Raw genomic sequence first — 15,548 nt, 5'->3', positions numbered from 1 at the left:
TGTTTAAATGAACAAACCGCCCAATATCCAGCTCAATCTCACATTGATTTCGTTTTCCTAGCCACAAAGAATCAAAATGGACAACAATGCAAACAAAGCTCTCCCGCACGTAAACAATCGAAATAGCAGAGCACTCAATCAGCCAAACTTTGTCAAGGACTACAAACTACGTCGCAATAATGAAGTTGATCCTCAAGTGGCAATCGATCTAGACGGACATCAAGGAAGGCGTTCGTTGCAAAACTCAATGCAATGGCTCTCTCTTAATCGCGAATCCACATAAAGCGTCAGCAACGACACTTATCCCCTAAGTCACTCATTCAATTTCTTAGACGAGACAACTATATCAATTACGGAAGTAGGTAGCCGTGGATCAGACTCCTCCCAAATTTCACCTTAATTAATTAATTTTTCAGCGATTCAGAGGACTTCATGAATAATGCAACTAACATTACGGCTTAATCATTCATAAACACAACACTTTTGGACAACTCAGCCTTTACAATTCAATAATTCCCAAACATCAATAATCAACCCAAACTTTCTGACCCGCCAGAACTCTTCATTTGATTTCCTTTCACAACAGAATTCCTTAGAGGAGCATGAACATCCGCTTTTCTCCAGAGGGAAAAATCAGTCTCGGATTTGAATTTTGTTGAGAACAAAATAAACGAGCTTGGATTTCATGCAAATAGAGGAGTGTGATGCGAGTCCAAATGTTTTTGTGGTACGGTTGTACCATAATTTAGTTCTCATTTATTAAAATTTACTTAATTAATTTATACTTGTCTGTAAAACTAAAAGTCAGTATTCACATAACTATAAATTACCGCCGACTAAAAAGTCATTATTTCATACCGTTCACACCTCCCACTTTTACTCAACTATTCATTCTTTTGAATCTCCTTACTGAATTCAGTTGTTCGCAATCTAATCTATTTTCCACTAGACAAAATCCTAGCGGATTTGAAGGAGGAATCCAACCTCATTTAGTTTGCCTACATTCGCACCGCGATTGTGGCTAATTCTAAAAGTAACAATTCATTTAACTTTGGAAGCTTGGATTTGCACCTCGAATCCATACATCTAAATCTACGTGGATTCACAACACGATTGTACCCTATAGTCAGGGTTATCACATGGCGCAGTCAGCTGCAAAAGAACGCGCAATCTTGGGAATCGATCCCTTGTGGGAAAAACCGACGTTGGAACCTCCATTGCAATGGGACAGATGGCAGGTCATGCTAAAGTTAGCCATCATGGCTAAAGAAGGAATATCAATCGATACTCTTCTTGACGACCCCCCAGACAAAGTTACCCTACCTCCAGAACCCATCTACGAGGAGGACGTTCAAAACAGCACAGCTCAAAGCGAAAGAGACAGACGTACTAGGAATGAACAGCTAAAAAACTCATGGCTCAACCGATGTCAGAAAGCAGAACTTGTTGGCATACTATGTGGGGAAAAGCCTTGGAAATACTGCGATAGTAAAGCAGTATCCCTAACGTATCTCAGCCTGGGAGTTGAAGGGAGACGAATTTTTGGTTCGCAAGAACCAAGTATTCAATTTGACAGAGTGACCACGAAAGTTCTTTGGGAATGCCTTGATAAAGTGTTCACAAAACAAAGGAATATTACATTTGACAGATATACACTCTTAACTCGAAAACAAATGAAAGGAGAACCAGTGGAAAAGTTCTACAGGTGCCTTCGAGAACTCTCCCTAAATTGTGATTTAGAAAGCCACGAGGAATCGATAATACGGGATGTGTTTATCGCTAACATGCAAGATGGAGAAATTCAAAGAGAATTGCTAAAAGAAACACGAGAACCTAAAAAAGCTCTCGAAGTTGCGATCAATATCAAAATGGGCATACAAACACAACTAAAAATCTCTGGAACCCCAACAACCAATTCAACTAATGAAGTCCATTCGATAAACAATGTCCAAGGATCGTGGAATAGAAACCGACCATCTACAAATCAGTTCGTAAAACCGACGATCTGTCCAAATTGTGGGTATGGTTGGAATCCCTCTCATAGACAAAATTGTCCCGCCCGTGGGAAAATATGTAAAAATTGTGGAATCTCTATCCATTTCGCTAAGGTTTGTCGAAAACCAAAACAAGCTAGCAAACCTAGATCTCGAGTAAATTATGTAGATGACTCAATTTCGGAAGCGGCTACAGTAGGCACCTCGACACCAGTAACCGAACAAGTAAATAATATTAGCAAACGCCTACAACAAAAGAGCATATACGATGCCAATTATGACTCAGACTACGACGATTACAATGATAATTGTGTAGCGGCAATTTCATACAAAACTGACACCCGTGAGGTAGAGCCCGTAAATTTGGACATTCGAGTTGGAAATACAAGCACGAAAGCATTGGTGGATTCAGGAAGTGCTTGTACGATCGTTAACAAAAGTCTGGCGGACAAATTGGTATCGGAATGTAAAGATAGCTATTGGATACAGTCTCCTGAAATACACGATTTAAAAACTTTCTCCAATGACATAATCAAAATAGTAGGTATAATCAAGACATCAATAAAGTGTAATGACTGGATAGCCACAGACGTTGATGTAACTGTCGTTGAAGATGGTCACCGACCGATCATTGGACGAGACCTTTTCCCAAAGCTAGGTTTCTCAGTAATCCAATCAAAGCAAGTGGCAAACATTGATCAAAATCAATGCCCAATTAAGAGGCAGATCTCTTTTGACTTTCCTGAACTCATCATCCGTGTCGGTAAATCTTTAAAACATTCAGTAAACTCAACATTTCATAGTGAATTTACACCTACTCATCAAAAAGGAAGACGAGTACCTATTAATTTACAACCACTAGTTAATACAGAACTTAAAAAATTACTTGATGAAAAACACATCATAAAATTAAACAGTTGTTTTGACAAAAATTTCATATCACCCATAGTCATTACAGTTAAAAGAGATAAAACAGTTAAATTAGCTCTAGATTCAAAAATTTTAAATAAGTCTATTCACAAAAAACAAATATCAAATGCCAAATATTGATAATTTAATTGACACAATTCAACAAAACTTGAATACATCCGCATCACAAGAAACAGCATATTATTCCACACTGGATTTGAAGTACGCATACAGTCAACTTAAATTAGACCCGGAAACGGCCAGACATTGTAACTTTAATATTATTAGCGGTGAGAGAACGGGAACATATCGTTTCATTACAGGTTTCTACGGTTTAACTGATATGCCAGCAGCTTTCCAAAAAGTAATGGACTATACTTTAGTCGGACTAAAAAATACTTACTGTTTTCTAGATGACATTATAGTAGTTAGCCGTGGGTCCAAAGAAGACCACTTAAAACTTGTCTATCAGTGTTTACGGAAACTAGATGAGGATAATCTACGAATCAACTTACCTAAATGTCATTTTGCAAAAACCGAAATAGAATGGTTGGGACATAAATTCAGTCAATCAGGAATAGCTCCACTTGAGTCAAAAACAGCGGCAATCGCATCACTAACAGCACCTAAAAATTTAAAACAACTCCGATCATTTTTAGGTTCTGTACACTACCTTGGAAAATTTATTCCTAACTTATCGCAATTATGTCATCCTCTTCGTCCATTATTAAAAAAGAACAAAAAATTCATTTGGAACACTGAACATGACACACATTTCCAAGCAATTAAAAATAGAGTAGCAAACGCCACAGAAAACACACACTACAATCCTCACTTGGAAACACGGATCAAATGCGATGCTTCTAGAGCAGGGTTAGGAGCAGCATTAGAACAACGTTCACCTACGGGTTGGCATACAGTTGCATTTGCATCTCGATTCCTTAACTCTAATGAGGAACGTTATAGCATTAATGAACTTGAATTACTAGGTGTTGTGTGGTCCGTCGATTATTTCAAATATTATTTATTTGGCAAATCATTTACAATCATCACAGATCATCGAGCATTACTTTCAATTATGAAAGAACATAGATCAAATAAATCTTATAATAGTAGATTAACGCGCTGGATTGATCGCCTTTTACCCTTTGACTTTAACATTGAACATATTCCTGGTGCAAAAATGGGGCTGGTAGATTATATTTCTCGCCAACCAAATCAAAAAGCAAAAGTTACAAACAAATATGACGAAGAATTTGCGGTAGCAACAATTACCCGCATTTGTGACGCAATTGCAGCAATTTATGTAAATACCACACCACAAACCTGCCAATCACAACACTTTAACAGCGTCATTAACACACATTCCACACGTGCCTCACATCCTCGCTCAACAAACTATTCCAATTTGCTTTCTGCAATTAATAGAAAAACAAATCAGTTGCTTCTTAAATACTCTGCACACGCAGCACAATTGCAAGCTCATTCTAATACCAGTACAAATCCAACTCAAATCCAGCCACAATTAAATACTAAATCAAACCAGACTCATATCCACGTAATCGAAAACCACAAAATGAGTAGCTCTCCTTCACACAGCCGAAACCCGCAAACTCCCCCTACTCAAAGCCGAGTGACATTTCAATCTACTCCAAATTCAGGAACGACTCGATCCTCAAATGACGGACACCCTTCCCCTAGTGTATAATTGTCCAAAGAAGAGGTGTTTGAGAACAACTTGACACAGTTCTTCACAAAAGGCTTCCTGGCAGTACTGACAAGCAAGGATGCAGTTCTGAAGGAGGTACGGGATTGCATACTTCAAGATGACCCCCAGAGATGCAAGGAAGTCAACCCGTATCTATTCTCGTACTGGCGAGACTTGAAAGTCCGATCAGGTTGCGTCTGTGTAGACGAACGTGTGGCGATTCCCCATGCCATACGAGACGCGGTACTGGAAAGCCTCCATCTAACCCACCCGGGAAGTTGGGGGATGATCACGCTTGGCTAATACGCGTTCTGGCCGTACATGCACCGCGAAATCTTAAATAAAGCGGCTCAGTGCGAGCCGTGTACTGATATTGGTAAGAATCTTAAACCTGTTATTCCGGCGTCGAAATGGAAACCTTTAATACCATGTACTGAACCAAATGAAGAAATACAGATTGACTTCGGAGGTCCTATCACGAATGAAAAAGATCAAGATACATATTTTCTCGCATGTATTGATCGTTTTTCCAAATATCCTTCTGTAGAAGTATTTGATAAAGCAAATGGACCAAATGTACTAAAGTTTTTAGATGATTACATTCAAATCCACGGTGTTCCCCGAAATATTAGACTAGATCAAGCACGATGTTTAATAGGTTATAAAGTTAAAAAATTTTGCAAACAACATACTATTAACATACTACCTGCTCCTCTAAACGATCATAGAGCCATAGGTTTAGTGGAGCGTTTGATACAAACAATTAAAAGACGCTTAGGCTGCATGAAATTAGACAATAGAAATAAAACATTCACAATTAAAGAAGCAATAAAGTCAATTGTATATCAATTTCGTATATGTAAACAAAAGACCACAAATGTCACACCTTTCCAAGCACATTTCGGAAGAAAGCCAAACACACCACTAAGTAATATAAGTACAACACCTAAATCATCTAAACTGTCATATGAAAACATTCTTCACCACTATTTAGACGCCGATACTGTCCCTGTTGAGGACTACCTAGACGACAATGGATGGGTGACGGGAGACAGAAGCGACATTCTGATTGAAGAGGCTATGCAAAGAGCCCAAGTTGACGCCGGACGCCGCTACAACGGCGAACACAACAAATCTGTCTCTCGCTTCATATTACACCCAAAATTAAATAATCCCATCCCCAGATCGGAACAGTCACTGGATTGGAAGCTCGCCCGCAAGGTGACTAAACGATCACAAAGAGAACTCCGCGGTCTTTGGGAAACACTGGCTCCAGGAAGTACGGTTGTTCGTACATCGGATACGACAACCGTCATCAAAGAACCAGGAGTACCCGAAGTTAGTGTTCGCAATAGCGATATTGCTAAATTCGGTACTCGCGCCGAACGGAACACCGATTTATGGCAATACGCGCAACGTCGACCCCTACCATACGAAAAAACAACGGAAGAAAAAATTGCACAGCACACGAAGGATTTAAAGAAAAAGTTTCGCGGGGAGATCAAATTTCGCCACCGCGCGACACAGTCAGATGCAGCATCGGGCGTGTCATCTGCAAATAGCAATATATCGAAAGCAATGTCAGCAAGAAAACCACGAAAGCCCCAAGCCGGAGGAAAACGGTCACGTCACACATCGGTGAGCCTGAATACATCGAATGCATCGTCTGTTGCTGCCCCTTCAGTAACGTCTTCAATCACATCCCCATCAACTACCAGCACCAAACGAAACCGACGAGCCCCAGAGTATTACGGATTTGAAAGTTCGGTCAATTTGGTCAGTGACGACTCAACAGCTCCGGTTTCCAAGAAACCGAAACGAACAAATCCGTTGATTGAGACAATTCTTCAGGAAGAAGCTACACAGCCGCCAGTTCCTGATACAGATTATGAACTGATAATTGCAAGCCCCCCTGCACCACCACCAGTGGGAACTTGGTCTCCTGAAGAGTACAATTATGAAGATTACGCTCGGGAAGTTAGCATGAGTGTGTTCGATGTGAACCAAATTTAAACTAAAACTGTTTCAAACTTTCATTGCTAAATTATTGAATTGTTTCCAATCTGTAATTGTTAAAATAATTTCGGAATTGCCCTGCTTTTCCATTAATTTTGTGTTTATGTTCAATTTTAATTCTACATGTGTGTTAATTCTACATTCCTTCAATTTGATGTTGCATTTGTAACAATAATTCGCGTATTATAAGGTGGATGGATTCGCATCGCGTTTGTGCATTAATTTATATTGTGTGCATAAAACTTACTGCATATGTTGTCAGTTTCCGTTATGTTAGTTTTCTCTTACATTCGAGACTCAATTACATCAATTCTCCGGTACTCATTTGTTGCTACTCACTATGTATACTATCTATAATAACCAGTACATATTTTAATATTATTTCAAATTTTATACTGATACAGTTTAAAATTTTCGCTCAGCGCAGGATATGTGGTACGGTTGTACCATAATTTAGTTCTCATTTATTAAAATGTACTTAATTAATTTATACTTGTCCTTGTAAAACTAAAAGTCATTATTCACATAACTATAAATTACCGCCGACTAAAGAGTCATTATTTCATACCGTTCACACCTCCCACTTTTACTCAACTATTCATTCTTTTGAATCTCCTTACTGAATTCAGTTGTTCGCAATCTAATCTATTTTCCACTAGACAAATCCTAGCGGATTTGAAGGAGGAATCCAACCTCATTTAGTTTGCCTACATTCGCACCGCGATTGTTGCTAATTCTAAAAGTAACAATTCATTTAACTTTGGAACCTTGGATTCGCACCTCGAATCCATACATCTAAATCTACGTGGATTCACTACACGATTGTACCCTATAGTAAGGGTTATCACAAAGGCATTGGTGCAATTTCAGTCTGAACTCTGAAGGAACTGTTGCCATCTGCTTCACTCGATCTGCGTATATTTGACACTATTGTTTGCATGCGCGGGCGTGTCAGAACATGGTAGGAGTGAAAAGTTTAAGGGCAACTACTTGCAATTTCAGGATGAAGCAAAGGCTGCTGAGATGCAGCTGGGAAGTTTTTTGTAGTTCGAGCGATGTATTCACTTTTACTGTGATGCTAAAAGGGCGAGTAAGCATGAGATTGAGCTAAAATGCCGCAGGGCAATAAATGATGCTGTTTCTCATTCTCATCACTCATTTTCGAGAAAGACTACTGATATGCAGGCAATTTTCCGGAGGAGAGTGAACAGAGTTTTGACGGTCGAGCTATACAAATTAAAAGCTAATGTCGTCTAATTGAGAATTTGTGTCTGTATTAGTTAAAAAAAATTGAAAACCACAGAAATTTTCTCCTTAATTCTGATTTGATAATTTGACATTTGTTGGTGCTTATGTGATTACTTGCTATTTGATTGTGCTATTGTAATAATTTTCTATTCTATAATCGTGCTAATGTGAAAATCTTAGGGTAGTTCTACTAATCTGTCTCAGCTCAGAGTTACCCAGACTTATGGCAACAACTTCTTTAATTACAGTCAACACATTGTGTTTCGGAATCTTAATAAAATGTTGTCTGTTAAACAGACAAATTTTTGACCGAATGTCCTGTATCATCGCGTCTCCAATCACAACTAGGGCCCGTCTTCGACTTCGTGTCCAACAAGAAACCCATCATTTAGAAGGTTGTTAGAGAAGCTCCTCACAATGAGTTGAATTTTGTTGGAAACAGCATTGAGTTGTCCTCCAGCACTTTTCAGGAATTGAATGTAATTGGAAACAGAATCGAGCTGTGTTCCAGCCCTATTTTATTCAGCTCGGATCTTAATGACCTACTGCCAGAAGCTATCGCCCCACAATCATCAAGTCTCAATACAAGCGTTGACTAAGTCTCCGACCCAGTTAGAGGACTGACCATTTCTCTGACTTCATCGGGGTGTGATGACTTGCACTTGCTCCTCTATAACTTTTCGATGGGCTCAAGGACCTCCACGCAAACGATCGCCCTATCGACGACCTTACCATTCAGGCAGACTGGGAGTTCTCAGTTGGCGAAAAGTGGCCCCGACTTGAAGACAGTGAGAGGACCATTAATCTGAACCAATATCGGATGAAAGAACTTGATGCTACACCAGTGCTGTATGTCAACCGCACTGCTGATGTTCACGTTTTGCCTGATTTTGCCTGGATCAGGCTGTGTTCAAAAAATGCATTCAGGGTTTAGGTGAACAAGCGTTGCATGTTCAAGCACAAGCTTGATTTCCTTAATTTGTTGAGATGTTGAGACGTTGAGATGTTGAACTCTATCTGCGCCGACTACGATCATCTTAACAACATCACGTTTCCACAAATACGAGATAACAGAATAGGAGTTTTAATCGGAGCGGATGCCTTCATAGCAACAGTACCACTCAAATTCACAAAAGGACCACCAGAAACCCCATACGGAGTCTTGACACAGCTTGGATGGACCGTTACAGGACCAATACCATAGAGATACAAGCCAACCAGTAATAAACAAGAAAACAATTACAACATCATGCTTTAAAACAGAATAAAAAACCCAGAACAGGATATAGAGAACGACATGCTTCAAATGTTTTGGACAATGGAGTGAAAAAATTTAGTGAGTGGAAAAAAGACACTGACAGCAGATGACAGGAAAGCTCTTGTTTACAGTCACTTGAAAACAGACTTCAACAGGAACCAGACCTATTTTGTCGTTACAACCAAACCATCGAAGCAGACATTGAAAAAGGATTTGTTGAAGAGACGCAAGGTAAACCCAACTTCATGAATTCAAATCTTTGGTATCTTCCACACCACCCCGTTGAACATAAAATGAAAAAAAAAGTAAGACGAGTCACAAATGCAGCTTCAGGGTACAAAGGACATTCACTTAACAAAGCTCTTTTGACAGGACCAGATCTACTATGCAGCTATGTTGGAGTTCTTCTGAGATTTCGGCAGTACAAGATTGCAGTAACCGGTGATATCGAAGCGATGTTCATGCAAGTTGCCATAAGAACAGAAGACCAGGACGCACTCAGATTTTTGTGGAACAAAAATGGAGAAGAAAAAATTTTCAAGTACAAGAGACTAATTTTTGGTGCAACTTGTTCCCTTTCATGTGCAATATACATACTCAACAGATGTGCCGCAGATAACAAATTAAGTAATCCTGAAGCCTACTCAGCCATAGAAAACAATTTCTACATGGATGATTATCTTCAAAGTTTCAAGACAACCGAAAACGCAGCAATCACAACAACAGAAGTAAAGGATACGTTACAAAAAGGTGGCTTTAAGCTTACAAAACTTCTTAGTAACGACCCAAACACCGTCATGAAAATAACTGGAGAAAATGCAGACACAGCGATTGAGCAACGTATTTTAGGACAAATATGGAATGCCAAGGAAGATATTTTCATCTTCAAAAGACCCGACTTAAAACTGGATTTCAAAAGCATGCCACAATTGCTGTCACTCGCCGCATCATTGTTCGATCCCCTTGGAATCATCACACCGTTTTCCATTAGAGTACGATGCATTTTCCAATCAAAAGTGAAACAAGGTAACAACTGGAATAATCAGACTCCAAGAGAGTTCCAACACGACTTACAGCAATGGGTCGACGAATATGAGCATATGCCAGAAATTTCCATTACCAGACCAGATGCTAAGCATGAACTTCACATATTTTGCGAGGCATCAAGTACAGCAATAGCAACGACAATATACATCAGTTCAAGCAGCGCAGAAGAAATAACAACTCAATATGTTGTTAGCAAAGCAAGAGTTGCACTCATTGAAACAACAACCATCCCGAAGTTAGAACTAGAAGCAGCAGCTATGGGAGCAGAACTTGCTTCTTTCGTTCGAAGCGAAATGACAGCACACTTTGGCAAAATTCGATTCCGGACTGACAGTATGGCCACATTACGTTGGATTAAATCAACAAAACACCAAAAATTTTTGTAGCGAATAGAATTGCTAAAATTTTAGCAAACTCTAAGTCAGAACAATGGAATTTTGTACCCGGTAAAATCAACCCTGCAGATCACGGAACAAGAGGACTTTCTGTAACATACTTGAAAGGAAAATGGCTTTCAGCGCCAAAATTTCTCTTAGAAAATCCCGTTACAAATTTCCAAAGAGACCAGAAATTTACAGCGAAAAACGTTTTAGGTACAGAAACTTCAAACACAGTCTGGAATCCAACCCACATAATTTTGTCTACAGCCTTCAGATCGACAGGGTATACACCTTCACATCAACAGAGTTTACAGTATATGCTGCCTACAATCTTCAATTAAACCTCATTTTTCACAGCCCCCATGAAGCCTAATAACTACTTTCACATATCCTTGCCATTCAATAATTTAATATTCCAACCACCACGCATCAAATTAAAACGTCGATGCAAACGTATGAAAACCAACCTTCACCGACATATAGCCGGTGTATATGTGTTGCCCCGGAAGAGTTTACAACAAGTTTACACATACACACACACACAGAAAGCCAAAAATGCCCTCAATTATGACAGTCAAAATAATAGTCGAAAATCTTAAATTGAAAAATACAACAACAGTATTCATTTTTACACTCATGCACGCGGCCCGGAGTGTTCAAGCACAAGCTTGATTTCCTTAATTTGTTTTGATTGATTGATGACTTCTGATTTGTTTTGATTTGTAAAATTTGCGGGCTTTATGTTTACCCACTTGCGCAACCTAGCAATTTATTGTAATCTGGAAATCTCTTGTGAATAAGTAGTAAACATTGCATCAGTGTCTCTACGGACCTTCCCTGACTGCCAAGAATTCGAATTGCAAGATGACTCAACAAAATGGACGCCAGACAATGCGCCTACTTCTATTGCGGATACTATCACGGGAGATTATGTTTATGTTGAAAGTTCTCTGCAAATCTACCTCATATCAATCAATCCGAGAAATCGGGTCTCAAACCGTTGAAGTCCTTTGTTTTTTTAATATAATGTTCTCCAACAATTTTTTTCTTAATACAACGTTTGCAAAAAAGGTTTTCCTCGAATTCTAGTAGAGCCAGTTCCAATGCCGTTGTTGTCAAGAATAGCAATTTTATCTATTTTCAAATGTGTTAAAAATTTTTCCTATTGTACAGTTCAAAAACTTTCAAATAACATTTGTTACAAAATTAGATTTTAAACTGTAGAGCAAGCGCAACAGTTTTTGAAGTGGCTATTTTCTGATGAGGGTGGTCGGTACTTTTCTGATTTTCAATGAGAATTTTTCAAGCCTATCTTTTGGATCATGAAAACATCCTTGTGTGTGGAAGTGTTTCTAATTTTTATGATTATGGAATTGTCGCTAGCATTGAATTTCACAATTGAAAAGTACCACCCCACAAACAGACTTCGTATCCAATATCTTGGGGTAGTACTTTTTGTGTTTTGCGAAGTACTATCCCAAGAAAATTGGAATTCGACAGCCACTCTTGTGCTCCGAAAACTGTAAAAGTCTTTAAAACAAAAGTCAAGATTAAATTGAGAATCCTAACACTCAGAAAAACGCAAAAAAAAAGAAAAAATTAGTTATGTTCAATAAAGAAGACTCTGTAACAATCTTCATGAACCAATATACATAATGCTCATATATAAAAAAAAACAGTTAAAAAAATTGGCTATAACCTTAATTTCGTTTTTTGTATATGTTCAAATTGCAAACTTATTACTTTAGCGCACGTAAAGTATCAAATGTGGGTTACATATGCGATGCGATACACAAATTTAATATGTCCTCTGACTATGTTATACAAGACTTCGTGACACCAGGCAATGTTTTGTGTCATATTTGATCTTGTATGATTTCCAAGAAACCTTTTCAACTTCGATGGAAAATAAAAATTGTACAGTTTTCAGGCTATGAAATTATTTGTATGATTCCTGAATGATTCCTAGGGAATCATATATACCATCCTTGTATACCAGAGTTCATACAAATCATAAATGACCTAGTATGAATACTAAGAATTCTGTATGACGAGCAACCCTGGTTAACGCTTAATAACGCATTCTCCTCAAGTATTTCATAGTTTCATTTAATATTTGCCTCGAAAGAAACTTGTGTCCAATTAACGGTAAAATTTTGTGTGGTTTGCGGTTTTTAGCGGTCAATTTTCTTTTCACCGCTCTCAACGCATTCATCGCTATTCCTATATCTGTTTTCGCAAAATTTTTTGCGCTGAAAGTAATTGGTAAATTTAGCGGTTAATTTTTGTATGATTTGCTATTTTTAGCGGCGAATTCATTTTTGCACACCATTCACCGCAATTCCTATAGTTTTTAAGCAATTTTTAGCGTTGACACCTCAAACCGGGTTTGCACTACCCCCTCTACCTGCGGGGTGGGCAAAAGATTCGAAGTATCTAATGGACAAAATTATTTTCTTATTTCTACTTGATATATATCTGTGTTCAAGCGCGCTTTATAACATGTCAATTTGTTCAAAGGATATCATTTTGCAAACACACCCGTCAGAATTTATCAAAATTTCCCATCTTTATAATTTTTCAGATTTCTTCAGCTCGATCTAACCTCATAACCTAGGTGAAAGAAAATATTCCTGCTTAGTTTCGTAATTATATATTTTTCTAATTGTATTCTGATAACTACACTTTACACAAACATCTTTTAGTTGCGATATTGTCTTTGTTCTCACATTTTCTTTGTTCAACTATCCAAGTTGTTGGAAAATTTTGCTCTTCTCATTTCATTCACTTCACGAACAAACAAACAATTTCTCTGATTTGTCATTCTCCTATCCGCTTCTGAAAGTCGATAGGCTGAACTCACAAATGTACAAGTTTTTGTCATAACACCAAAATGAGAACATCTTTATAGGCATCAGAGCTCTTTTTAAAGCACAGTGCTGACCCAAGTTGTCATCGGGATCAGCAGAATTCCAGGTCAGGTTCTCTGATTTCTCTTTGAATGTGGAGATTGAGCCCCAGTAGGGTTCCTCCACTGGCGAATCCCAGCTTCCTTCGATCACGTATTGTATTTTGGCATAACCGAGCCAGTACCATTCTGAAAAAAGTACCAGTACCAAAAAAACGGGTCTTGTTCATTAATCCACTTCCAAAAATTTATAGCAATGCTTACATTATCTATGGTTTTGTGTTAGACGAGTTCGGCTCTACCATATTTCCATATTACGGAACCCCCCCCCCCAAAAAAAATATATTACAATAAATGTATAATTTGGGCAACAGGTTCCCTTGCCTTTCCTAATATTTCACTTCCATTTTCCATTTTGTTGATCGTCCTACTCCTCCCAAGAGTTGGCCGGGGATAAATTGTCTGGCGGGGGGGGGGGGGCGGACAAAATAATGTACGAATGAGATTGGGTAATTTGTCCATGCCGCCTCTCCCTTATTACAATATTTTACCCTCAACCCCCATAAAAGCCCAAAAAGATGTAAGTTTATATCTGCATTTTCCTTTTTAAAATCCTTTCCCTGTTGTAGCTTGATTCTTCACTCGTGTGAGATCTCATCAGAAAGTCATGTATCAACACACAATTTTTCAGGTAAAAAGTGACACACGAGAACGCTGCAAAGTACGCGTATAATTACACGAATATCTAAGGTTGGCCTTTCAAGAATTTTCATATGATTCACGCGAGTTTTCGCGTACTTTTTCTTGTAAAAGCAGACCATTTTTTTTGTGAGCGCAAATTATATTTCGGGGATTTTATAAACGAAAAAAATCTTGTAAAATCAAAACATGCACGATTTTTTGTGAATATCCCCTAAAAATCTTGTGGAAAAACCCGAATATATATGTGCTCACATTAAAAATCGTGTCCTTTTGCATGAGAAATTACACGAAACTTTTTTTAATGATCTTTCTATGATGTGCTTATTGAACTGCTTTGGGACTGATTCAACCTAATTAGGTTTTGACGGGGAGTCTCCTATGCCATCACACAAAAGACAATGATTAAAAAAGCGGTCTTTTCTAATCTAGGGTATTGTTACCTGGGTTTCAACACTTGAACCAATTGATTGAAGTCTTTTTTCATATTCTTTGAAATTGGCTCTGAAACTGTAGGCTGAAATGTTGTCAATTTCATCAGTACATCAATTTGTGGGAAGGGGTAACTCACGTTGCCCAAAACCGGAGCGAAGAAAATTAAAAAAAAATTACAGCGAAAAAAACGCGTGCGGGACCGGAAACGGGGCGAACGTACGTGCCGCAAGCCATTTTACCTTTACGGCTCTTGTTTCTCCATCTCGTCCAAGTGTTGTTTCCATGACTCTCCCAGTGGCCAGATTCCTCTTGGTGTTTGGTCTTTCACTTTGAGCGGTCGATCGTTGCTGTTTGACCATTTTGACCGTCAGATAAGGGCTGCCATATACTCTTTCACCAAGAGTCGCTATATGTGGTTCATCAGCTTCTGCCTGTTCTTCCATGTCTTCAAGCTTGCAGGTTGCTGGTCTCCAAATTGTCCTGGTGGCAAGCTATTGAAGGAACGCTGGATGAAAAAAGTGGTTTAAAGTCAAGGGTTACTCGTTGTCGGGCTGCTCAGCAACGTTAGTCAGTAGTCTGGAGTTGAGGATTGATTCTGTTGCAACCATGTTTGTTAGGAAAGTGTCAAAAAAGAGTATTCTGGATCCTAGAATGAGAAGGAGCGTATTTTTGGCGCTCTAGATCAAACGTTCCCAGACACCGCCAAAATGAAGGCCATATGGGGGGTTGAATTTCCACGTTGTATTGGCTACTGCTAAAGCTTTGTAGATCCTAACATTGTTCAATTCTTTAACAGTTTTCTTAAGTTCTTCAGAGGTGCCTACGAAAGTCATCCCGTTGTCGCTGTAGAGAAGTTGGGGTTGGCATCGACGACTGCAAAATCTTCTGAAGGCATTGAGAAACGTATCTGTATTTAGGTCTGGACACGTTTCTAAGCGAATTGCAC

General features: G+C 38.7%; 2 protein-coding genes across 2 annotated transcripts in view; one reads left to right on the top strand and one right to left on the bottom strand.

Annotated features, from left to right (window-relative positions):
* Positions 1 to 15,548, top strand: part of LOC142348425 (GTP-binding protein 1-like) — a 447,324-nt gene that overhangs the window by 172,839 nt on the left and 258,937 nt on the right. The window lies entirely within an intron of this gene.
* LOC142348422 (uncharacterized) overlaps positions 13,170 to 15,548 on the bottom strand; it is a 41,299-nt gene continuing 38,920 nt past the window's right edge. Inside the window, exon 3 of the mRNA XM_075399781.1 lies at positions 13,170 to 13,657. Coding sequence (XP_075255896.1) covers positions 13,389 to 13,657 — 269 coding nt within the window. The 3' untranslated portion in view covers positions 13,170 to 13,388. The remainder of the gene's footprint in view (positions 13,658 to 15,548) is intronic.

This window comes from Convolutriloba macropyga, chromosome 10 (genome assembly GCF_964194025.1).
Source record: "Convolutriloba macropyga chromosome 10, txConMacr16.3, whole genome shotgun sequence".
Lineage (NCBI taxonomy): Eukaryota > Metazoa > Xenacoelomorpha > Acoela > Convolutidae > Convolutriloba > Convolutriloba macropyga.
Note: the sequence above shows the minus strand (reverse complement) of the source record. Positions and strands in the feature narration are given on the sequence as shown.